The following is a 26,383-nucleotide window of genomic DNA, read 5'->3' on the forward strand; positions in this document are numbered from 1 at the left end:
ATGTTATGATTTCACTTTGTAAAACTTTTTTTCAATGAGAAAAATCTTGGTGTGGATAATTTGAAACAAAAATTACGATGACTTTTTGATGAAAACAACATCAAACCCATTCCTCTTTGTTTAAATCTATAATAACCTTATCTAGCAAAACAAAAGCTTCATTGTAAACCATTACGGTTGTACATTTAAACTTCCATATTTGTAAAGTTTATCGAAGTGTTTGCACCTCCAAAAGAAGTGAAAGATAGTTTCCTCATGATTCTTGCGAAGTTTTACCCTTGATCCATATCCTAGATATTGGAGTTTCCAATTGAAGTTTTGCACTTTGCTCTATATATGGCAATGCACTAATTGAATAACCAAGGCTTGTACATTCCTTTTTAGAGGCACTTTGGCCTTGGTGATTGAAGTTACCTTAATAAGTAGTAGTACAGGTCAAATTTTGTGTTCATAATCTAAACTCTTACTACTTTTAGTATGCAAACACGACCTATAGGTTGGTTCTACAACATTGGTAATGCCAAAAGCAATAGCATAACACTTTAAAAGGCAACGTTAGCATATGATAAAACTCTTTGAACATATAAAAAGCGTGCTACATATTATCTTTTGAATAAAGGTACATATAAAGAGCAATCTGCTAAACTGCAATTAAATCCAAATTTGCTTAATAATCCACTTTCCATTGTTGAGCTTTGATGATGGTTCAATTCACTATTCCATCTAAACATATTCATCCCTTCAACCTATATCGATCTTTATGTTTTGGTGATGGTCAAGTAAAATTTATACCTTGAGAACAATGCTTTAGCTCAATATTTTCAAGTATAGCACACAACCAATTTCTGTGGACATTTAGTAAAGAGGTTCATTGTTAACCAACCACCGTAATGCCCTCTAGCATGATTGTCAACCAAATATGTATAAATTACCCTGAACTAAAAAAGGAACAAATTTGTAAAACATGAACATTTGAGAATACTTAAAGTAGTTTCTAGGTCTTTGAAACCTAAGACGATCTAGGACGCATACATTTCCTACCACAAGAAAGTTGTATAGACAGGTGTGGAGCCATATCTACGGGATCATCCATAAGATATGCTTACGCTATTAACATTTTCGAGTGATGAGAAAAGGAAAGGTGCAAATGACCACAATATACATACTATTCACAAGCACCTCTAAAGGAAGTCAACAAACTTTTTTAAAACCAAAACAAGAGAAGATAGAAAAGGTATATACATACAAACTGTACAAAACAATGAAAAGAAAAGATGGCTGCTTTTTTATTTGAAGTGTACCCTTTGAATTAGAAGGGAGTCTTTTTCATGATGAAGCATATTTTCAAAGGACTTATTTGACTTGTTTATGATCACTTTTTTGACATTTGAATTTTGGGCAGTGGGTTTCACGTTCTTGAAGTGTAAGCAAAGCAATATAGTGGCTCTTTGTTACTAGATCATAGAGGTTACCTTCTTCAACGAGTACAAGTTTTTCACAATTTACCTCTTTTTTTGTGGTGGTATGATTATCCTACAATTACGCATAATGCCACACCACACGCATGGACATTGGATTCTCTTTCTTTCTTTTTGCGCAAAAGTTTTGTGTTATAATAGTGCACTAGCGTACAAAGCATGATGCTCATGGAAGATGAGAAATTATCGTGTAAAGTGTGGGCTCTGCCAAATGTTGTGCAATATCAATTGCACAATGGCACATCATTAGGGGCGATAAGAAACCCTATTGCCAAATCAATATGCCTCACAAATAATGACCATCTTGGACTATTGAACTTTGTCCGTGAAACAAAAAAGAGGAACGCGGAGGTACCAAATATGGCACAATGGCACATCATTAGGGGGGATAAGAAACCCTGTTGCCAAATCAATATGCCTCACAAATAATGATCATCTTGGACTATCGAACTTTGTCCGTGAAACAAAAAAGAGGAACGGGGAGGTACCAACTATGCCTTAGCCTCACCACATGATTAGAACAAATACATTACAAGAGTGCAATGACAACATTGGATCGACCAAAGGTCCACCAACACAAGTCATTTGTAACCCTCATGAATAAAACACAAAGCTAGGAAACTCATTCCTAACTAAGCCCTTGTAATTCATCATTGCAAAGACTTTGTGTCTAATATATCCTTAGGGAGTATCATACAAAAAGAAATGCAAACTCATTCTATTCAAGATATGTTATATTTCAAAGGATAAGCCAATGGCAAGCCAACCAATACGACCAAACAAATTCCCATGAATCAACAAATGGAAATGACAACTTGCATCAAGAACTCTTTCCCACCATTGAGCAAATACGGTAGTGTCTCATAATACCATTAATATCTTATCAATCAATCAAGATATTCCCCCCTTCCATTTTAGACATCTCACGTCAAACCCCATAGTACCTTAATTTGGTTTTAGACCGTATGGAATGCTTCCACAATGTTGCACAAGAAGCATTGCATTGTGTATCATCATAATCAAAAGCCTAACCATATTGTCAAGGTAGAATCATGTAACATTTCTTTTCCATTGAGACATTTGGGATCATATTAACACAAGCTACAACATGTTCCCAACACAACCCACATTCAAGGTAATCAACCCGAATCGTTTTGTGCACAAGGCTCCACACAAAGATCAGTTGAAGGTTAAATGACAGATTTTGAAGCTATACTCCAGTATTTGGTATCATGTGGAAGTCAGAAAGAGAAATGAGCATTACACTGATAATTTAGTGACAATAGTTGTCACCTAGCAAGTGTTGAACTCTCAAGCTCATGTTATTAAGTTAAATACCTTATCTTATAATTCAAAACAAAGTTAAATACCTTATCCCTCAAGTTAGGTAAACACCAAGTGACTCCTCAAATAATGAAATGCTATGACAAATTGTTTAATAGACCAATTTAAAAAAATACATTCCTTATTGAATGGTTTAAACATTAAAACACACACATTAATAATCCGTGAAAAAAACCTCAATTACAGTTTATCCAAAACAAATAATGTTTTTCCCATGCCTCTTGAACACTTACAATGTCTTCATTATTGTGTATCATGCTCGGACAAAAAGTATTACATTCCAAAACAAAAGAGAATAAAGCAAATGTCAAAAGTGGTGATATAATTATTATAATCTATCACAATTTGCATACCTTTACTCCAAAGTTCAAACATCCAATGTCGCAACACAATACAAAATTTTAAAACCTTCATGATGACACGAATGTCAACTTTGTGCCGATAGTGTTTTGTCTATAGTTACAAAAAGGTTGCGCATGATAGGTTTTGATTAGTATGCAAAGCGGTCCAATTCAGTGACGAGTTTACGATATTGGAACCAATGTACTCGCAAACTTCTAATCAAAAGTAAATCAGCTTAATGTGAAACAATAAACGTCGTGACATGGAAATGCGCCACTAAACATGCCAATCTTCAAGCACACCATCCATTACCCTCTACCACTATGGTGACATGGAATGATAGATAATATATGAGCATTAAACTAAAATTGGGCTCGAACCTTTTTTAAGTCAAGGGGTCAACATATTCATGTCCAATTAGCACGTCAATGTAGCGTCATTCTGGTTCATCAAATTATCATGTGAGCAAATCTAATAGTATATTTATAAATATGAATTGTATGCAACAATAAGCAGTTGCGTATTATTATATCCCCCTTAACCTCGTTACTTAGGTGCAATTGTTTTCCTCTTTTTCACATGATATGAACACTATTGCTTTGAGGAAGAATCCCCTTTTTATAATAGATGCCATTAATCCCATGAGGTTGGAACTTTAGGGCACTGTTATCTTGGTACTCGTCCCTAACTAGGATTTAGACAAATTCAAGCTGAACAGCAACAAATCAAGACGAAGCACAATCGATATGTACAAAGATGAGACCAGACAAGCCAGCATGAGATACCTTAGCCTAGAAGAAAAGATATATTTACACTAGGGAAAATGCTATGGAGCATGGTCTAGAAACCTCCATGCATGCGACAAGAAACAAAAACAAAAACAAAAACACCAAAGGCTAGCATCAGCTATAACACATCATAAGGCTTGGTTTAGTAGAAGAGTTCCATTAGCAAATATAGAAATGTGTTGTTAAGAGCTAGGAAAGACAAATATTAGCAAGCTAAGCTCAAGCCATAAATTTTAAGACTCAGCAATGCTTTAAATATTTTTGCTTTCTTTTTTCTGTTGTCTCTTTCTGTTAGCTTCATCCATATGACAATAAAAACCAACTTAATTAATCATCTCGCTCAATTGTATTGACCTCTCAAAAACCTTCCCACGATGATGATGATGATCGTTAGTATTTAAAATGCTCAAATGACTTGCTGCTATACATGGAAGATGCTACTAATGTCATGTCTTGACTATTACACTAGCATTGTCTTGATTGATCATTTGAGAGTGATTGTGTTCGCCTTCATATGTGACGATCAACATGTTCGGATCATCAAGTGCCCGCTCGACATGCTTTCGTGCCGGACATCCTCGCACGGTGCTACATTTGTAATAGCCCCTACACAAAGAAAGAGTAAAGATAAGCTACACTTAACTTCAACAAATATGTACATATACCATAAGAATTTGTAGACATTTATGGGCATTCATTGGGTGTGCCATGAATGTATGAGGAGTACCCCTAGCATTTTTGCTAGGACACTCCAAGTCCAGACTATATCATAATTGGATATTAGCTAGACCTAAATTCATAATGTTAGATCTGAATCCCAATGTTTGCTGAACATGGCATGGATGTCTCAATAAGTGTATGGAGATGACTTTAAGTGGCGTTATGGTGTGTTAGGTCCTATGAGTGTGAAAACAGCTTACAACATGTAAAACGGCATCGATAGGACCTAAACATGTGAGAATGTTTTTTTTACCGGGGATGAGGCGATCCTTTGATGGGTTTTTGTCCATATTTCCTCCAAGAGAACTCATCCGGGGGAATGTCGGCCATCTTTGAACTGATGGCAGGTACCCTAATCACCCTCTTGTTCCTTGATTTCCTACATATCCAGCACCAGAACATATATCATAAATTAGGAGGAGTTCCATATCTAACCAATCTCCAAAACAAACAAACAAAAAGACTATATGTTGAGTGAGTGAGTGAGTGTGTGTGTGTGTGTGTACCTTCGTTTGGAGCAATGACACTTTCCACCGTGACCACCATGACACTTGCCACCATGACCATGATGATGACCATGACCATGACCATGACCATGGCCATGGTCACCACCTCCTTCAGATTTTGCCAGGGAGCATTTCTTCTTGGAGAAAGACAAAGGGGGTTTCCCAACCACATAAGAAGAGCTTTGTTGTTGCTGGTGATTAAAAATGGATCCTTTGCTGACACTTCCATGGCCATCTACACTGAGGGAGGACATGAATGAGCCGGTGGTGGTGGAAGGAGGGGGAGTGCTACAGCAGCTCAAGGAATGATAAGAATGAGTGGAGTGATCATGGGAGAGTGAGAAGGATGGGTTGCCATGGTGGGTGATGCTATTAAAGCTACTAGATTTGGTGAGTTTGTTGTGGCTGGTGTTATTCATGTCATGGCTTAGTGAAGCTGCTGCTGTGGGGTTAGCCAGGTGATTAATGGAGGAGCCTTGGAAGAAGAATTGATGTGGTGTGGTAAGGGCATGATTAGAATGGCTGGTGCTGTTATTGTTAACCAAGAGGCTAGGGGGGGGCTCATGATGATGATGATGATGATGATGATGTTGTGGGGGAGCTCTATTATTGTAAGGGTTATTCATGGGGGAGGGATTGGGATTGCTGCTGGTGTTGCTTAATGCAATTGCCTGGGGCCCCAAAACTACATTGGCCTGATGCTGCTGCTGCTGCTGCTGCTGGTAGATGGGCATGCTCATCATGGAGATGGGCATGACGTCATGGTAAGGGACGGTATTGGCGGATGTGGTGGCGGCGAGTGTGACATCTTGTGGATGCCGCCGGGGCTGGTTGTCATCGTCCGCACTTTCATCGGCCATCACTTCATCTTTGTTGGCGACATTCGGATTAGGCGGCCATGCCTCATTCTTGTTGTATGTAAGGCTTGGCATGCCCATGGGCATGGCCACGGCCATGGGGATGGGCATGGGCATGACATCATGAGGTTGAAATGTCCGGGCGGACGAAGCCGCCGGGAGGTGTGTGTCGGGCGACATCGCCTTAGCCTTCGTGTTCTTCTTCGCCGAGTCCAAATTATCGAAGAAACGACCCTCTGAATTTGAGCTGGTTGTGGTGGCGGCAGCGGCGGCCGCCGGTGCCTCCATGAGAGCAGATTCTGAGATGTTGTGGCAACGCCTTCCTCCTCGGCTACCGGGGGCCTGTGCCTTGGAGCCGGCCCCGGCCCGACGAAACCTTGCATGCCCCGATCGACCCAATATCGTGACCACCTCTTTAAACTTTGATATGGTGGCATCTGCCATGGACGAACAATCCTCCTTCAAGCTTATCTCCTGTAACTCTTGCTTGTGGTGGTGAAGGTGCTGATGATGATGATGATGATGGTAATTGTTGGTGGTGTGGCCCTTGGAGAGGAGGTTTATGAGCCTCTCCATTCTCTCTAGGCCTTCCGAAGCAGCCTCCTTTGCATCTCTCTCCTTCTCTAGTGTTGAGAGCCTGTTGTAATCTAGCAATTCCATAGCCATAGTCATGAGAGTTTCAGCTTCTCCTTTTTTTGGGGGGGTTTAGTTCAGGGCAACAACAAAGTTATGCGACTAGGTAAACATACAATAAAGACAGAGGAAGGTGGAGAAGCTTGGGTTCAGAGAAGAAGAAGAAGAAGAAGAAGAAGTGAGGTGAAAGGGATGAGGATCTAAATAGAGGGTAAGTTTTAATGGCTTCTTAGAGAGAGAAGTGAGAGAGAGAGAGACAGGTGCAGGGGAGGAGAGTGAATATGGAGGAACAGGGGAAGAAGGGGGGGGGGGGGAGAGAGAGAAATAGTGGTAGAATAGAGAGAGAGAGAGAGAGAGAGAGAGAGAGAGAGAGAGAGAATGTATATGAAAAAAATTAAAAGAGACACCACTTAGTCAACATTAGTATTATTATTATTATATTTTTTGCCCACCTAAAAACCTCATTTTTAGTAGAGCCCTTCCACCCCCCCTTGAAAACCAAATAAACAAAAAACAAAAGGGAGGAAGAGAGGGGGGGGGGGAGCAATAGTAGAGTAGTAGGAAACCAGTGGACCTTTAAATGCAGAGGAGTCAATGAAGAGAGAGAGAGAGAGAGAGGAGAGAGATATAGATAGATATGGCTACACATTCCATTCAAGCCCAACAAGTCAAAAGGATTTGAAGAAGAAGAAACACCTTATGTCGTTGTGATGTTAATGGTGGTGGGCCAGGGACAAGGGACAAGGGATGCGGGCACGGCCAAGGGCAAGCACGAACGTGAGCGCGGGAGGTGTATAACCGACCACACAACACACGCCCCTTCACCCCTCATTGACTTCTTAAGTTGGGTATGTTGTACCAATCCTTATTTCTCACTACCTACCACATATCTACCCTCGTATCACCTTGCCTCCTGAATCCCCCCCCCCCCCCCCCAATCCATATCATTTCCTAGGGAGGGTTGTGCTTCCTTCAGCTCCCCACACTGTGCCAAATCTATTTAAGAAAAGTTGGTCCAATAAATTTCGAGGATATCTCAACACACAAATCTGTTTTACTTCATAGAAAGAGAACATATGAAATAAATCGCATTCGAGACCCGGCAACACCAATGACGTGGGTCAACATCGACGCTTTTATATCACCGCTCCCCTCACCTCTACTACAATGATCACTATTTGCTCGTGCAACAAGACAATTTGTGCATATTTGACTATTGGCTATAAGGGTTAATTGTGAAGCTCTAGATTTTTGAAATGATTCTTAATATTATTATTATTTACTCATGGCCATGTTTTCAATTTGTATGGCTCAATGAGAAACTTTGATTTTCATTGTTTGGTTGGATTGGCTCGAGTCTTCAATCTAGTAGAGAAATTATAGCCTTCAACCCCACTCTTTCCCCAAATTCTTAGGGAAATGCTTGATTCATATCGCATCCCAATTAGTTTTGATCATCATAATCACAACGTAAGATTCGCAAATTAGAGGGCTTGTACATGGAGTGAAGGCAAAAGTTTCGAATTTTGATTTTAGTTTTTGTATTATTGGAGAAAAGGTAGAGCAAATCTACCTATTGTCATATTAGGGGAGACCTAAAAAAGTAGTATTATGGTCATTGCTATGGATATTTGAGCACAACACATTTTAATTGTATTACTTTCCTGTCATGCTCATCAATAGCCTAGCCTATTGGAAGATTCATGACAATAATAACACAAATCTTCGAACATTTGCATTTCTACTTACTAAATTCATGATTTTTGTCTAATGTAACCAATAAGAAAAGGGGCACCACTAATAGCCCACTAACACAACACATGTGCCACTGGAATTATATAGGCAAATTGATGTGACATGATAATTTCTAGAGTTAGGGTGGAGTTGTCAAAATCCTTGGATAGAGCTGGAATCTGTCCTATTCAAATTGTCCTTCTATGGTGGGATTTTACATGTCTGAACAATCATGTTGTCTGCAATACGTTGTAAAATCATATGTTGAAGCATTCAAAACATTTGTAACACCCTTTCACTCAATCTCAAGCCATATTTTGTGGCACAACACGTTTTAACACTCCTAGAACTATCAAAAATTGGGTTTTATTCTAAATGTATTGAAATATGGCAATTGAAGAGACGTGATAAATTGTGTAGACCCATTTATATATCAGGACTAAAGGAACAAGTTACAACCTTTTTTCTCTTTTTCTACCCAAGCTCACCAGGTCATGCTTAGGGATACACTCCATAGAAAAAACATATGGGTTGGAATAGATATCCCTTTTCTTGTCTTAGTTAGCTTTTTATGTAGATAGAGGGGAGAGCAAATGTTTGAAAATCTCCAGATACAGGCAAGAGTTTACTACTTGCTAGCAATGTGTACTAATGTTATGGTTGTGGATGAGGCGAGAATATTTAGTTTTTATCTTCATTGTGTGACATTATTCTTAATTATCACAACATTTTCCCCTCCTCACTTAATAACCTACCCAAGCATTGTTACAATGACCACAACCACTTTCATCAATTACAACAATTACTTTTATCATTGTTTTTTGTTTTGTCTATTGTTGCTACTTGTTACATGCCATAATTTGGTCTATGATGAAGTTGCTATCACTACAAATTTGCTAGTATAGTTGGTGTACTACATACCCTTATCCCTATTAATTATTATGACTAATCCTATTTTTGGCGTCGCTACATTTATCACCTCTAAAAACTATTTGTCACTGTCACTATTATAGTTGCTAGTTTTCTCGTGGCCATGATTTTCGATGATTAATGTTGTTGCATTAGTCATTACTACATCTATAATCAACACTTACGATTAGTCATTGCAAGTATTGGTGCTACTCAAGTCTTTGCATGGGTTAAATGGCTAGTTTGTTATTTCTTCACATGTCTTTGGGGTTTGTTATGCTTCCAACAACAATTTTTATCTCCCTACAACCATAATTGCTTGTAGTACCGATGCTACTTTCATCAGTTCTTGTACTCGAATCCTATTGTCCCAATTTCCTCTTACTGGAATTCCCCTTTCATACATCTTTTTTTTTTAGTATACTAAGAACATGGACAATTTATTGCTTTTACTCTAGGCCCGTTTTATAATAGAAACCATTTCTCTTATACATTAGAAAGCCACTTCTCTTACACCTTTTCCTAAAAGCCCAATTCTCATCTACACTAGACCAAAAACCAATGAGTCTTTCTACCTCAGTTGTTTAGTCCTTTGTTAGTCAGAGTCATGTGTAAGTGAGTTTCGATACTCTCTTGTCTCTTTTTCTAAATAGTGTTGGGAAAATGAAGACAACGTTCATCACACTTTCTACTGCAACTCGTGGATTGACACATACACAAATTTCAAGAAATATTCCCTTTTATTTATTTTAGAACCTATGCATTTTGTAGTTTTTCAAGGAGGGAGGGAGAGAGAGAGAGTCAAATCTTGTAGTGGTGTAATATGATCCTTGATATAGATATCTTCTTTTTTCCACCTAAATAATAAGGGTAGACCTAAATGATAGAATGAATTGCAACTTCTCGTTCATATTATAATAAGGAAATCTTAAAAAAGCATGCAAATGTGACGTTTTACTAATCTTAGCACCAATCTACATCATTCATTCTATAATATAATCTTGTTGTTTATGCTCCAAAATAACTTGTCCAAGTTATTTTCTAATATAATCTTCTTCTTCTTGTTAATATAATCTTGTTATTGTTCGTCCGTAACAAATGTCTAAAATGTAAAGGCTTCAAACATGTCTCTAAGAGGATGGAGAAAGAATACACTTCTAACCTACTAATCAGATTTAGTACAAAGAGTGATGTAAATAAGGGCCTTGTCATAAGCCTTGAGCAAAGAAAAGGCACTAAAGAGTCATGGCATGATGAAACATGCTATCGTCATTTGACATTGAGCTATCATCAGTCATTTATGCACCTTTTTTCTAGTATTTATTGCGATTGGAGTTGATAGAGTTGTGTTTCAACATAAAAAGCACGAAAGAAGAAGTGCAATTTAAGAAAATAAGCGTGCAATATATATATTGCAAGTGTGAACTTTGACTTTTGCTGCATAATCTCATAGAAGTGTGTACAATCGAGACAAATGCTACATTATAAACTTGAACATTGACTTTAGACAATAAAATGCCCTCGGGCCCAAATCGAAGATCTCAAGAAATCTTCACTTAAGATTCTTGATTTTGTGTTCTTCCTCGGTGAGGCTGTATTTAATCCTTATGGAGGACCTTTCTAATTATCTCTAAAAAGACGATAAGAATTTATTATAGACGAGTCTAGGCAGTGAGCAATCCAACTTTTAAAACATCGAGAACCAACGACCGGTCCATCCTTTATAGAAAGGTTTACGTGTTTTCGTTCCACTTTTAAAAGCTCAATTTTATTAATGAAGAAACGACATTCCTCTGCTCTTGAACTAATGAGCGAGGAGGGGACTTTGCACCACATTTAATGAGGGGATCCACATGGGTAGATAGAATAATTCACACAAACTCATTACTCGACATAATTATCCAATGTAAATAAGGCCCCACAAGCACCTACCTTTTGGATCCTTTCTAGACGTCAAACTTAAGACAACTATCAAACTTGTGACTTTCAACTCATGAGTAACTACAAGGCCCACTAAAAAATACTTTTTGTGGTGTGGGTGTCTCTCATAAGAAAACTTTTGATTCTCTTTGGATGTATGAACCAATACTATATAATCCTTCATTTAGTTCATGTACCTCTTGATTGAATTTCGCAGCCAAACCTCTTTATGAGGCCGGCCACGCTTTTGGTAGATGGAGTGAATTGTGAAACTGGACACGACGTTTTATGTCGTTTAGGAAACTTGGGTATTTATTTATCACGTTGCTAAGGTTGAATATGTGAGATAAAGAGATAAGAGAGTAGCTTCTTCCTTGGAATAGAAGAAAAAAAAAGTACCACATTAAATCTTTGCAAAAAGTCACCCCAATATGAGTGATGACCTCGTGTTTATACGTAATAGTTTTTTTTTTAAATAGTCCAAATTTACGTGAGCATTTTTGAAATGTTTGCATTGGTAAGTTATAAAATACAAAAAATTACTACACCCTCATAAAATAAGATTGTAATATTGACACTAACGTAAATTATTTGTAAGGAATAGAAGTATGATTATAATTATAATTGATTTATGATTTATTCATATCACTATCTCTTTGATCAACAAATTATGAACGTCATTAGCAAATACAATTAGCCTTAACCATTATTAATTATTCAAGACACTAGTATTTGAACTAACTGTATCTTATTGAAATTGAACTTGTAACGATCTTAGTCCTTGTATGGAGTCGAGCAATGGGTTGCCTAAACCATGCACACTTCGTTAATTTCTTGGCCTAGATGCTGGATTGTATGAGGTAAATGGTATAATACATTATGTAACTTCTAGGGTTGTGGCATGACAACTTTGTAACTTGGACCAATTCAACATGACTCATACTCTTCTCCTAACAATCTCGTATTTTTATACTTCCAAAGTCTTAGCTTTATTCCTATGTTTCACACATGGGGCTATATGTTGACCCTTAAGCCTTTGTACAAATGCACGATAATCATGTTTGGATTACTAGTGTTGTCATGTTATTCTTCCCTTGCAAATTTTTTTTGTCTTTGAAGAAAAATTTGGGAAATCTTTTAGGAAGTGTAGTTTTGTCTTCCCAGGTATCTACTAGCTTGGCAACATCCTCCCACTTGACTAGGAATTTCTTAGGAACGCTTTGACATGATAGTTTTTCATGCGAATCTATAATATGTTTTGGCTTGTAACGTAACATATGGATGAGACTTGGAACATATTTGGTGCACCTAATACATCATAACCAAGAGAATAGACAACCATTGGTTCAAAATCACCCATATTTTAATCATCTTTAAAGGGCTAACATGAAACAAGATACAAAGGTAAATCCAACTAGCATGCCATTCTCCAGCTTCATTTTAATAAGGCACTCCCAACTTAACCCTAACCTTCGAGATTAGGTGCAAGGTATAAACCATTTATGTTGACATGTATATCCAATAAATATAAATAAATAGAAGTTAATGGTTACAAATATACAAATACTAAGGATCAAATGAAGGGAATTTAGTTGCTAGTACTTTAACCAATATGTGGTTGACAACCAAGGTCGTGTTATTAACACCTGGATTGATATCTTAAACTGTGGTAACCAACCTCAACCAAGAGGAAGAAACCTACAATGCCATAGTTTCTCACGGTTAGATCCACGCCCATAAGAGATATTATAATATTTTAATCCAAATTACGAAGTAAATATATAGAGATTCTTATAAGTATTTAGAAAGTTAATACATAGTAATTATATTTGTAATAAACTATCATAAAACTTTGCTTTGGGTGACCACAATGGATGTAAAAGGTGTTAAACTTAGAAATTAAGTGTAAAATGTTAACAATCCATTTTAATAATCGACTAACTATACAATTTGATGTAAATATTTGATAAATATAATGGCTATTTGTGAAAACCTTCCTCTTTATTTTCATAGATTTAAGAATACTATTAAGTCTTTAAAAGATTGTTAGAATGCAAACTATCCCTATGGTCCCCGTCACCCACTCTACCGATGTGTATTGATCATGGGCAAACAATCATCATAATTACCCTCCACATATCAACGGGTATGGGAGCTTGGATGTCATCATCAATAGCAATGGTGGTGTGAAGAGAGAAAAGCACCAAAATGTTAAGTTTAAGATAAGCAAGGATTTTGGTTGAAGATTTAGATGGAATGAATTATTACATATGAAATTTAACTTAACAACAAAGCATAACAAAAATTGTATAAGCTAGCCACAAGAGTAGTAAGGCTAACGGTTTAAACAACACTAGAAGTGGCAAAGAAGAAAAAATGAGCTACGATGTGTTAGTGTGCGGTATATAAAAGCATTTTCACAAACATTTTTCTAGCTCTAAGAGTCCATATGAGCATAAGACCCCCCCTCCCATAATCTCTCATTTCAATCTCTTTCACCCTTTTTGCATATATGAGCATAAGACAAAGTGCTAGCAAAACAACAATTGGAGTGAGGAACTATTAGGACGACCAATTCTCCATCCTGGTCACAAACAAAGTCATAAGAGCTAAAGTCATTGTGTGAGGAACGCTGCGTGTGTTTTAGCCGGTTGATCGTTGGTGTCTTGTCTTAATGTAAGGAAGCAAATAAGATCTCGTATTTGGATCAAGCAAAGCAGCAAGGTGTAGCAAGTGAGGAGGAATCAGATTTTGTATCCAACTCTGATATTGAACAAGAAGATGATGGTTGCACAGGGAGAGAGAGAGATTGCTCAAGAGACACAACTTTACATTAACCACAGAACTCTTTTACAGTTCAGTTAGGATAACTTAGCCTAACTGTGAGGACATGTTCACAATAGAGTTACAATACTGGGTGGAGTGGGACCTTTATCCCAACAAACTCTCCCTGTAAAAGGACCACTCTGTTGTACATACAATGCAATGGGGTTATCTCTCCCCTAAGATTAAATTACAAGCCTATCTGCTGGTAGCTGAATTGGTAGAAGTATAGTCTGATTTAATCGACCAACTAGTTGTCATTTCGGCTAATATCCGAATTGGTTAGCGGCTGGTTCGGTTTTTGGCCTCTGGGCCGTTGGCTCTTTGCGTATGCTAGTCCTCTTTCTCTCCGATGGATTGACGATCGACTTCCAGTTCTTGTCGTCTTTCGTTCGTCCTTTGTCCTGTCGGCTTCCTTGTACTAAGCTATGTCTGCAACCTTTCAACAGTTCGGCTCATTCGACTTAGCCATTTCGGCTTGTCGGGTCGTGCCGTTTCTTGACTTACCTTCTGCTTCTTCATTTTTGGCTCCGTTTCGCTTGCTTGCTTGTTGTAGTCCCATCTGTCCTCTTAGTGTGCCGAAGCGTTGATATGGGAGTGGCTTCGTAAGGTTGTCAACGATGTTCACCTTGTCGATATCCACTTTCTGGACTTTGAGCTTCTTGTCGGTGACGAGCTCTAGGATATGGTGGTTCCTCAACTCAATATACTTTGTCTTACCATGGTATACCAAATTCTAGATGAGGTGTATTGTGCTCTAAGAGTCGCAATGTAGGGTAAGCGCTGAATGATCGATTTGGCTCTTGGCCGAAAAAATCAGCTGATGTGTAGGGTACATAAGACTTCCTACGGCCGATGTGTAGGGTATCTACTCATGAGCTTTCTCTCATCTTTTGTGGATGGAGAGTCTCTGTCCGATAGTCAATGCGACGTCGGAAGCAATGTTGGTGCCAGCTTCACCGATAGACCCATTTGCAAGGTAGCGGCTTCCTTCCGAATGGTAGTTTGACCAATTCCCATGTATCTTTTGCTCTGATTGAGTCTATCTTGGATCTCATGGCGTGTAGCCATGTGTTGGCATCTGACACGACTATTGCTTCCTCGTAGAAGCTAGGTTCGCCTGCGTCCGGGTAGTGGACGTAGTCCAGGCTTGGCATATAGAGCTTGGTTGGCCTTCGGACTCGTTCAGATCTCCTTGGCACCGATATGGTTGATTTGGATTCTCCAATCGGCTTGTTCGGCCGATTGGCATGCTTTGAACTGTTGTTGTAAGGATTCTGTTGAGATGATCAACTTTGGCAAATGTCATGCGTTGTTGTTAGATCATCCTCTTATTCGGGAGTGATTGGCCATGTTATTGGACCTTTTGTCGATTTGGATTCGACAAGGGGTTTGTTGGTCGATTTGGCTTCGGCATTTTGTTGAATTTCCAATTTGGATTGAATAATAGGCTCTTCGTCATCCAATTCTTTTTCAAAAAGATTGAATGTGACTCTTTTGTTGATTTTTGTTACACTTACGTGTTCCTCGAGTAGCTTTGATGTGAACCATTTTTCCATATACATGGGCACTTTTTACTCTAGTGCTGGCTAGAGGTTTTTTCCCCATGTTACCACATACATGAGTCACTCATATGTGGTGGCACTTAGTACTTAGGGATATATATTTCAGCTCCTATTAGTTTTTGTATCATTCATCAATAGAGAGAGCTATTCTAGCCATTGTCTTCCTTGTGTGAGTGCTTCTTTGTTTGAGCTTCTTGTGTGTTCCTCTTGTGTGTTTCTCACTCTTCCTCACACACCCAACAGTGGTACCAGAGCCAAGTTCTTCATCCTCTCCATCTTCGGTTGTCCGCGTTGCGGCATCATGGCGTGCACGCACTTTTTACTGTGCAAATCAACTTCCGAATATAGAGAAGTGTATTTCAGCACTTGGAGCTCATTTTCAGCAGGTACCCTGCTGTTTTACCCCCATTTCGAAGCCATTCGTGTAGTCAAAATTGCCATCAGCGTGATAGTTTGTGAGCTGCATTTTCAGCACGCATTTCAGATTTTGTTGAGGTAAGATTTTGCCACTTTCTTGTTCTTTGGTAAAAGGGCAAACAACTGTGACTTGTTTGGCATGCTTCAAACTGAATATAAGCTTGATGGGACTAACTATCCAATGTGGTCCTACATGATGAAACATGTTCTTGTTGCCAAACAACTATGGAACATAGTGGTAGATGTAGATCGGCGCCCCACCGGTCCTACTACTTCACAGTCTACTGTCAGAGATATAGGTTCATCTTCAAGCACAATGACTTCATCTATGCCACCCACACAAGAGCAACTTAGATGGGATGGAAAAGATGCTCAAGCTCATGCATTGATTGCACTTTCTGTGAAGCGTCATATAGTTCCACATATTCGGTCATTCTCTACATCCAAACAAGCATGGGACACTCTTGCTTCGTTGTATGCCGTGTGTAATGAAGCACGTGTTGCATATTTGAGAAAGCAACTTGAGGATGTATATATGGCTGAAAATGAGTTGGTAGATGTGTATGTGACACGCATCAAAGATTTGAAAGAGCAATTGGCAAACATTGATGAAATCATTTCGAATACATCACTTGTCTCTACGTTGTTGAAAGGATTACCCGAATCTTTTCAAAGCTTTGCTACTACTATTTGTTTGGTTGCAAAAGGGAATACCGATATGTATGCATTTGATGAGGTTGTGTCTCTTCTTTTGCAAGAAGAACAATCTAGAGTGAATAGAAGTAGTTTGATAGAGGGAACACAAGCACTTGCTATCTCACAAAAAGGAAAAAGCAAGCATGGTTCAGCTTTTGGTTCTTCAAAACCAAAGCCTCAACCTCCCTCTTTCACTTATTCCTCTGATGATGGTGATTTGCAAAAGAAGAAGAGATGCAAATATTGTCGAAAGGTTGGCCATACGATTGAAGAGTGTAGAAAGCTTGTTAAGCGCAATGAGAAGAAGGAATCCGGCATTGATCATTTCTGAAAATGTTTCAAGTGCAAAGAGTGATGAGGCCAACATGGCCCAAGATTATTGGGCATGTGTTGTTACATATCATTATGATGCATCATTGCACTCTAAATGTATGGTTGTAAGTCAGATTGATTCGGATTGGTTCTTTGATAATGGTGCTTCAAAGCACATTACTTCATGCAAAAGTTTCTTTGCATCCTTGAAAGATGCACCCAAAGGTGGACATGTGGTGTGTGCAAACAATGCCGCTTATCCTATCATTGGAGTAAGAGAAATTGAGCTTTCGGCTGCAAATGGAGATGTTGTCATCTTAAAGAATGTATTGTATGTGCCCGGTATCAAGAAGAACTTAATTTCGGTTCCTTTGATTGCCAAAGCCGGACTTCATGTACATTTTGTTGATGATAAGTGCATGAGTCACGATTATAGCAATGGCGATGTTATCGTGATGTCTGATACATTATGCAATGGGTTGTACCGTTTGGATACATACAAGAGGGCCTCTCTAAATGCCTTGGCTGTCCATACTTCTTCCATGGCTGAAATGGAGCTTTGGCATGCTCGTTTTGGTCACTTGAACTTCAATAGTTTGCTTCGCTTGCAAAAGAAGGATATGGTTATTGGGTTGCCTACACTTGAGTCCATTGAAAAACATGCATGTGAAGGTTGAATTCTTGGAAAAATGCATCGTGCTTCTTTTTCAAAAGATAGTCATACACACACTACAAGAAAATTACAACTTGTTCATAGTGATGTGTGTGGTCCTGTAAAGACTCCATCTTTTGGAAAGCATGTATATTTTGTTACCTTCATTGATGATGCTACTCGTCATACTTGGGTGTATCCTATGAAAGCAAAGAATGAAGTTTTTTCTTGCTTCAAATCATTTTTAGCTATGGTTGAAATTTTTTCCGCAAATAAGCTTTTGACTCTACGCACGGATCGTGGTAGCGAATATATGTCACATGAGTTTAATGCTTTTCTTTGTGAAAGAGGTATTTTACATCAATGTACGGTGCCATATACACCTCAACAAAATAGTGTTGCAGAGCGCAAAAATAGAACACTCTTAGAGATGGCACGATGTATGGTTAAAGGAAAGCATCTTCCTAACAAGTTTTGGATGGAAGCGGTTATGTGTGCAAATTATGTGTTGAATTGTTGCCCTACAAAAGCATTGAGAGTGATTACGGCATATGAGGCTTGGAATGGACATAAACCTATGGTTAGTCATATGCGTGTGTTTGGTTGTTTGACATATGCTCTTGTGCCATCACAACAATGTCACAAACTTGATGACAAGGCAAAGAAATGCATATTTGTTGGTTATAGTGCTGAAAGTAAGGGATATCGTTTGTATCATCCATTGACGGACACAATTATTGTGAGTCGAGATGTGGTATTTGCTGAAAATTCAGCTTTCCCTTTTCTTGAATGCAAAAAACACCCAACAGTTAACTCACAAGATGTGTTTGATACACTCATGCCTTTGTTCCAAAGTGGTGCGCTTGACCATGGACATTTAGACCAGCCAAGTGAGTTTCAAAGGGATGAAAATTTCCAGCAAATAAGTGTTGAAAATGCACGAAATGTCCAACCAAATATGGCTGAACATTTGCAACAAAATGTGGCTGAAAATGAGCATGAAATTCAGCCCACGCATGATGTACATATTGAAGATGTATTACATAATGAACGTATGGCTATTGAGAGGTCACAAACTATGTCGAGGTGGCTGAAACAAACTTTGCGAGATAGCAAATTGAGTGCACCTTTACTTGGTAAAACAAGATCAAGCTCTCGCCATGCATCAAGTAATTTTGTGCATTATTCTATTGTTGCAATAGCATGTAATGAGGAGCCACTTACTTTTGAAGATGCATGTGATGATCCTTGTAGAAAGTAGCGTGCAAAAGCAAGTATAAAGACAAAACAGAAGGGAGAACACTCAGGTTTAATGGAGAGCTTGAGCTTACACAATATATGCGAGAGAGACCGAGAGAGATGGAGAGAAGACACCAAGGGAACAACATATATTGAAAGACAAAAAACTATACATATATGTGTTCAATGAACACTTTGTACAAGCCCTAGAAGGACTGATTGGAGTGCTGACAGTACTTCAATGTTCATTAAGAGCTCCTACACTAACTCCCAAATATATTCCTCACGGAATATCTTTCCTAACGGCCTAACCGATCGGTCCCAGCCGATCCGGTCCTCGGCTTCTTCAGCCGATCCGGCCGATGTTGAGCTTGTCTCTCAACACTCCCCCTCAAGCTCAACTTGAGGCTCTTCGGGATCTTCGGGCTCACAACTCTGGTTCCTCCTGGCTTCACGCCTCGCTCGCGCTCCTCGACCTGTTCAACTCCGCGCGCGTCGATCCTTCCGATCGGCTTGTCTTCTCATGTGGCCCTCATCAGCTCTTCTGTTGTTGCGGTGTTGACGCTTCTTCTGCTGCCTTTTCTTCCGCTTGGGCCTCGGTTGATTCAGCGTATCTGAATCAAACATCCAAACCGACTCGGCTACCTCCGATCGGTTTTCGCTCTCGTCCGAGTTGGCTGTCTCCAACTCGTCTTCGGTCTTCTCGCCCTCGATTGCGTGGTCTCCCCTATGCGTGGTTGGCTTTGACTCTCTCCTTCGGCTGCTCCCCTTCTGTCCGCTTTCGGACTTTTCCGTGGGTCCGCCCTCGGCTTCTTCAGCCGATCCAAAGTCGAACTCGACAACTGAGTCAGCTGACTCGGTGTCGCGCCCTCCGCTCCTTTCCTGCTGCTTTGCTTGGTCGTTCGGGACTGTTCTCCCCCTCAAGCTCGGCACATCGAAGTGACGCAACCCAAGCGCACCTAAGAATTGCCACAACTTGTCCAGACCAAGAGGCTTTGTGAAGATGTCGGCAGTCTGCTGATCCGTCGGCACGTACTGAAGTTCGACTTCACCGGAAAGGACACGCTCACGGACGAAATGGTAATGAACCTCAATGTGCTTGGTCCGTGCGTAGAAAATGGGGTTCTTCGCGAGCTGGATGCTGCTGAGGTTGTCGCAGTAGATCGTCGTCGGATTTGACACCTCCACCTGCAGGTCCTTAAGTAGCCGCTTCAACCATATGGCTTCGCATGTCGCGACAGCCGCTCCTCGGTACTCAGCTTCGGTGCTCGACAGTGCAACTGTCGGCTGCTTCTTACTGCTCCACGCGATCGCGGCACTCCCGAGGGAGAATGCATATCCGGACGTGTATCGGCGATCGGCGGCGTTGCCAGCCCAATCAGCATCGGTGTAGCCGACTAACTGCGCGGCTGCACTGGTCCGATATAGCAGTCCCTGGTCCTTAGTGCCGTTGACATACTGAAGTATGCGTTGCGCACACTGAAGGTGCTCCTCGGTAGGTCGCGCCATGAACTGACTGATCACCCCGACCGGATAACTGAGGTCGGGTCGGGTGATGGTCAAGTATATGAGGCTTCCGACAATTTGTCGGAACCTCGTCGGGTCGCATACCTTTCCCGTATCGGGACGAAGCTTGATGGTTCTGTCCAGAGGAGTCGAGACGGACTTACAGTCGGCCATCCCGAATTTGAAGAGCATACTCAACACGTAATGACGTTGGCTGATCAATATGCCTTCGGGGGTACGGATCACTTTGATCCCGAGGAAGTAATGAAGGTCCCCCAGATCCTTCATGTCGAACGATGCCGCAAGCTGGAGCTTCACGCAGTCGATTTCACCTAGGTCGGCGCCGGTGATGACCAAGTCATCAACATATAGTAAAATACTAACCGGTCCGAGTCGACCTTTCCGAATGAACAGGGAACAGGGCTTGCTTCAGTCCGTAAAGGGACTTCTTTAGTCGGCATATTGCCGAGGAGTTCGTTCCGGAGTGAAATCCGGGGGGCTGTACCATGTACACCTGTTCCTCAAGGTCACCTTGCAGGAACGCATTTTTTACATCCATCTGATGTAAGTGCCACCCCTTGGCCGCAGCTATTGCGAGCAAAACACGGACGATCGTCATTTTCGCGACTGGCGCAAACGTCTCATCGTAGTCGATGCCGTGTTTCTGCGCGTAGCCCTTTGCCACTAGCCGAGCCTTGTACCGGTTAACGGAGCCATCGGTGTTGTACTTGACCTTGTACACCCACCTACACCCGATCGGTTTTACCCCTGTTGGTGCGTCAACCAGGTCCCAGGTCTCGTTCTCCGCCAATGCGTGCATCTCTTCCTCCATCGCGGCACGCCAATTCATGACTTTAGCCGCTTCTGCGTAGCTCTCCGGCTCACGCACTTCCGCTACACGGGTCATGTACGCATAATGATGCGCCATGTACTCGTTGTATCCGAACCGCACAACTGGGTTCTTTTGGCGGGTAGATTGGCGTAATCTCACATTAGCCGATGTTGAGGCCTTCTCGGTCGACGCGGTCTTCATCTTTAAAGACCTGTCACCGGTTCCCTCAGAGTCGGACTCGCGTCGGTCTGACTCGTTCCTTTCCGTGCCGGAATCCGACACCTTCTTCTTCCCTTTCTCTTTGCACGTAAGCCGTCTCCTCAGCTTCCTGCACGGGGAATGCACGGCCGAGTCTCCACTACTCGCCGGCTCTTCATCGGACTGGTCGTACAGACTCAGTCGTCCAATCGGTCCACTTAACCGGAGTGAAATCGGACTCTCTTCGCGGGTCTCGATTTCGGGCTCATCCGGAGGCATCTCGGCCTCGCTGACCTCATCATCAGAGCTCGGATTGGAGTCGAGGTTCGTAGTCGGGGGCAGGTACCAGGATGCGGACTTGTCAAACACAACGTCGCGACTGACACGCGCTTGTTTGGTGCGAGGGTTATAGCACTTATAACCCTTCTGCTCGTCCGAGTAACCGACCAAGATGTATTTCTCGGCCTTTGCGTCCAGCTTCCTCCTTTTCTCCTTCGGTATATGCACATACGCAATGCTACCGAACACCCTCAAGTGTCGCAAGTTCGGCTTCGTTCCGAAATATAGCTCGTGCGCCGACACTTTGTCTCCGATCCGGTTGTTACGGGCATGACCATATAATATCCCGTGGTGAGAATTGTCGTAGTATTCTATACACGTGGATAAGTGTGAGGGTTAAACAAAGAGTCTAAAGAAGGGGAGGATTACTTTTAATCCTCGGGATTGAGACAACCCATGAGGCCAAGTGTGAACATGGCTAGGGGCCTTGAGAATTACTATAAATAAGAGGCCTAGCTACCCTCATTGGGGCATGCATTGACTACGTCGAGACTCTGTCCGTGAGTGGAACGACTCTTGTAGCAAGCGCGCTATCATCCAGGTACGACTCGACGCTAAGGCGGTGGTATGGGACGCCGATCGAGGCTCGAGTCCGTCTCGATCCCTTCGCTCGGGGGTGGTCGGGTGGATCGGCACCCTTCTTTCTCTCTTTTCTCTCTATTCTTTCTAGATCTATCATTGATATATCCTTATTTTATGCTTACTTTAGTACCTAATCTCTAATATTTGGTATCAGAGCCTATGTACTAACGTTTCTTTTGGTTTTCTTTTTGTCTTCGCGTGGGATGGCGATTGATCGTTGTGCGGTCGCCTTCATGCAGACAAGGATTAGCGAAAGAACTTCGGTAAATTTTCCTTAATTTTTTATCTAATTTTTCTTCTCCCTTCTATACATGTGTATACTTAATATGTAGTTTTTTTTTCATATATTCAATGATGTTGACGTGGTATTTAATTGGTTATCTTAAACGTTTACATATGTCCACGAGGTCAATACCTCGTTTGACATATAAATCATATGTGATGAGTGTCGTATGCGTACGAGGTTACTACCTCAATTGCGTATTACGTTCACGAACATATGTTACGTTCGCGTACGAGGTCAATACCTCGCTTCGTTCGAAATGATATGCGTTGGATTTACTATGCGTAAGAGGTCAATACCTCAATTGCGAATTACGCTTAACCTTATTTTCGGATGTTTCGTGTGCGTAGAGGAATATGCCTCGATTACGTATCCCGAATACATCATTGTTGGCTATATAAAAAAAACGATTCATTTAGTATACGCATATGTGGTCACTTATATACGTCTCTGATCGTATATATGTGATATATTGACATATGTGTATATTTTAGATTACGTGATTCATATCAAATGTTTTCCTAATTGGGGAGAGGATTTTGGTGGCCGTCCTCACATTTTTGTGAGAATGGCGTTGTCACCATCCCTTTTATCAACAATTTTTATTGTTGAAATTCCCGTTGGTCACTTTGATATTTCGTTACGTAACGAACCTCGTATAGCCAAAATGATGTTGAATACGTCCGGCTTGATCCACATCAAGTAGGGTCGCTCTAATGACACACGTATCCAACATCTCCCCTCGTTACATGGATACGATGCCACCATGAGCTCGTTCTTACGAGTGGCATTCGTAATGACGTGACCATGTGATGGGCCACATGAGCCTACGAAGACACAAGGGCTCATTCGGCTTGACCATTAGGTTACACTTTGGCATATGCCATCGTAATTACGAGGCTTGAGGTTAGGTAGCGTACAACCATAGTGGGTAATAAATGAGGGAGAAATAAGGCCACTTGACCTATATGTTTCTTTTAAACAAAAACATATAGGGGCAAATGCCTCGCATATCTCGAATACGCCTCAAACATTAAACATTCAAGACGCGCAATCTACTTGGTTGGCTCAAGTGTTTAATGTATTTGTCCTCGAGGTCTCGAGTTCAAATATGACCAAGACCATATAACATCGTTGATACATATGACTATAATACATGTTTAGACTTTAGGTCTAAGTGCACTTCGGGGTCCTCGTAATAGGACTTAAAGAGCCGAAACCACATACGTGGGCACAGAAACATAGTTTATTGTTAACATTTTTTTCGTGTATAAACTATTCATGACGCGAACATACATGGTTGAGCCTCGGGGAGCCGCCATGAAAAAAATCGATATAGAGATCAGGGAAAGGCATTCATTTGTCACCCCCATGGTTTTTAAAACACCTCTGTGTTACCATAGTAACCTGATCTTGAACCTCATCTCATACGTCTAGAGGGGTATTGACGTGAGATCATGATATCGATTAATGTTTGCCCATGATATGTTTACACCACGACAAGATGTTATGACTATTTGTCTGACCTTATCTTATTTCTTTGCCAGAAATAATCATTCAATGGCTCAGAATAACGACCCGATGCCCTCCGCTCAAGCGGAAAGAACTCAAGGAAATCCTCCTGGGACAATGTCCATTGAGGCGTATATTTTACAAGTACAACATTTCCTTAGTTCAACCGCGCAGCAGTTGACCGAATTTCGGCAATCTCAAAGTGCTCTCGGGGCACGAGTCATTAGTCTCCAAAATGAGATTAATAGACCTGATGAGCGTCAGGGTGAACCATCATTTGTCGTAAAGCCATTTACGGGAGATAAAAAGGAAAGAACCGAAGAAGCAATCTGCACGTGGCTGGGCCGATGGGAGTCTCATTTTGAGCTCTATCCCACGCCAGATAGTACGAAGATTGCATATGTCGGCCGAGAACTAGGGGGTAAGGCCGCTGCTTGGTGGCGTGGGCTCCGAACTTTGGGGAGATTGCCCGAGACCTGGACAGACTTTGTCACAGTTTTCAAGGGTCAATTTCTACAACCTCCCTCTCGAACCGAGGCAGCACAAGCTTTAATGAACCTCTCTAGCAGGAAGTTTTCCTCGCTAGAAGATTATGTCCACCATGCTAGAACCCAAATCCAAAAATCGGGTCTAGAAGGGGACAATTGGTTAATAGCTTGTTTTGTCAATGGCATCCCCAATTCGGACTATCACTGGATAGTGCACGATAAGGATCCAAAATCCTTCGAAGAGGCCGTTGAGATAGTTCTTCGCTATCAACGCACTTCGAAGAAGGACCATAACAAACCCAACGAAGCGCCCGGGACTAAGCAGTCGCAATTCGTTGGGAAACGCAAGACACCCAACGAATTCATGGATCGCGATTATAAGCGACAACATCCTTTTTGCGTATTCTGCAAAAAGAAGGGTCATACAAAAGAGCAATGTCGTAAGCTCCAACGAAAAGAGCACGACGCCAAACCTAAAGCTACAGACCATAAAGGTCAGATTCCTAATGTCCTTCAAGTCTATACACATCATTTGAGTAATTGTCAATGTTCTTTCCCTCATTATGTATTGGGTCCCAATGATTTACTACGTGCAAACGGGTATATCAATGGATCTCCCGTACAATTTTTATTTGATTCGGGAAGCTCACACAATTTTGTGAATGATCGTTTGGTACAGATATGGGGAATCCAACCCACCGTAAGTGATCACACCTACACGGTGCACTTGGCTGATGGAAGAGTACAACACATCAACGGGGCGATTCATTCTTTAGGAATTTCTATTGATACCTATATAGAGGAAGTAGACTTCCATGTAATGAATCTTAGTACCACCGATGTAATACTGGGTTATCCCTGGTTTTATAATAAAAGCTCTTCTTTATTTATTGATTGGGTTCGCCATTCCATTTCTTTTGTACTCAACGATTGTACGCATTTTATTCAATGTGTAACAAAACAATCCCTCTCGATTGTTTCCTCGTGTCCATCAATATCCGAGTTGTCTTGTTCTACGTTATTTTATTGTGTACTTGATCCGGACATTCACGTTTACAATATCGATAATGTCTCGGGTCAATTAACATATTTTGAACAAAAACAACTTGATGAAATCGTAAACGATTTTCGTGATGTTTTTCCGAGTGAACTACCCGATGGTTTACCTCCTAAACGTAATATAGACCATCGTATAGATATTGTACCTGGCGTTGCACCCATTAGTATACCTCCGTATCGCCTAAGTCGATCTGAAGAGGATGAGGTAGCTAAGCAACTTAAGGACTATTTACGAATGGGTTATATACGTTATAGTAAATCTCCATGGGGTGCACCAGTTCTTTTGGTTAAAAAGAAAGAGGGCACATGGCGTATGTGTATTAATTACCGACGCTTGAATAAAGTGACGATCAAGAATTCGTACCCATTGCCCCGGGCTGACGATCTAATTGACCGTCTCCAGGGAGCTCGGTATTTTACGAAACTTGATCTCCGTACTGGCTACCATCAAATACGAATAAGTGAGGACGATGTTCCTAAAACAGCATTTCGTACGCGCTACGGCCATTATGAGTTTTTGGTTATGCCTTTTGGTTTGACCAATGCTCCGGCTACATTTCAACAAGAAATGAATGACATTTTCCGAGAACAACTTGGAAAATTTGTCGTTATCTTCTTAGATGATATTTTAGTTTATAGCCGTACATTA

The 26,383-nt window shown here is 40.9% G+C and overlaps 1 protein-coding gene and 1 long non-coding RNA gene across 2 annotated transcripts; one reads left to right on the plus strand and one right to left on the minus strand.

Moving 5' to 3' along the window:
• Positions 1–4,066: 4,066 nt before the first annotated feature.
• LOC147860124 (uncharacterized) lies at positions 4,067–6,916 on the minus strand. Its single transcript, XM_087324538.1, has 3 exons — positions 5,179–6,916; positions 4,926–5,051; positions 4,067–4,558 (listed from the first exon to the last, which is right to left on the minus strand). Exons 1-3 carry the CDS (start codon positions 6,705–6,707, stop codon positions 4,399–4,401), a joined length of 1,815 nt encoding a protein of 604 aa, XP_087180664.1. The 5' UTR covers positions 6,708–6,916; the 3' UTR covers positions 4,067–4,398.
• Positions 6,917–22,238: 15,322 nt separating this feature from the next.
• Positions 22,239–24,386, plus strand: LOC147860125 (uncharacterized). Its single transcript, XR_015530263.1, has 3 exons — positions 22,239–22,351; positions 22,632–22,655; positions 24,223–24,386. It is a non-coding gene; the product is annotated as an uncharacterized LOC147860125 (long non-coding RNA).
• The last annotated feature ends 1,997 nt before the right edge of the window (positions 24,387–26,383 follow it).

Source organism: Azolla caroliniana, unplaced genomic scaffold, assembly GCF_043228905.1.
Source record: "Azolla caroliniana isolate FFs.n. ecotype wild unplaced genomic scaffold, voAzoCaro1.0.p SCAF_9, whole genome shotgun sequence".
Lineage (NCBI taxonomy): Eukaryota > Viridiplantae > Streptophyta > Polypodiopsida > Salviniales > Salviniaceae > Azolla > Azolla caroliniana.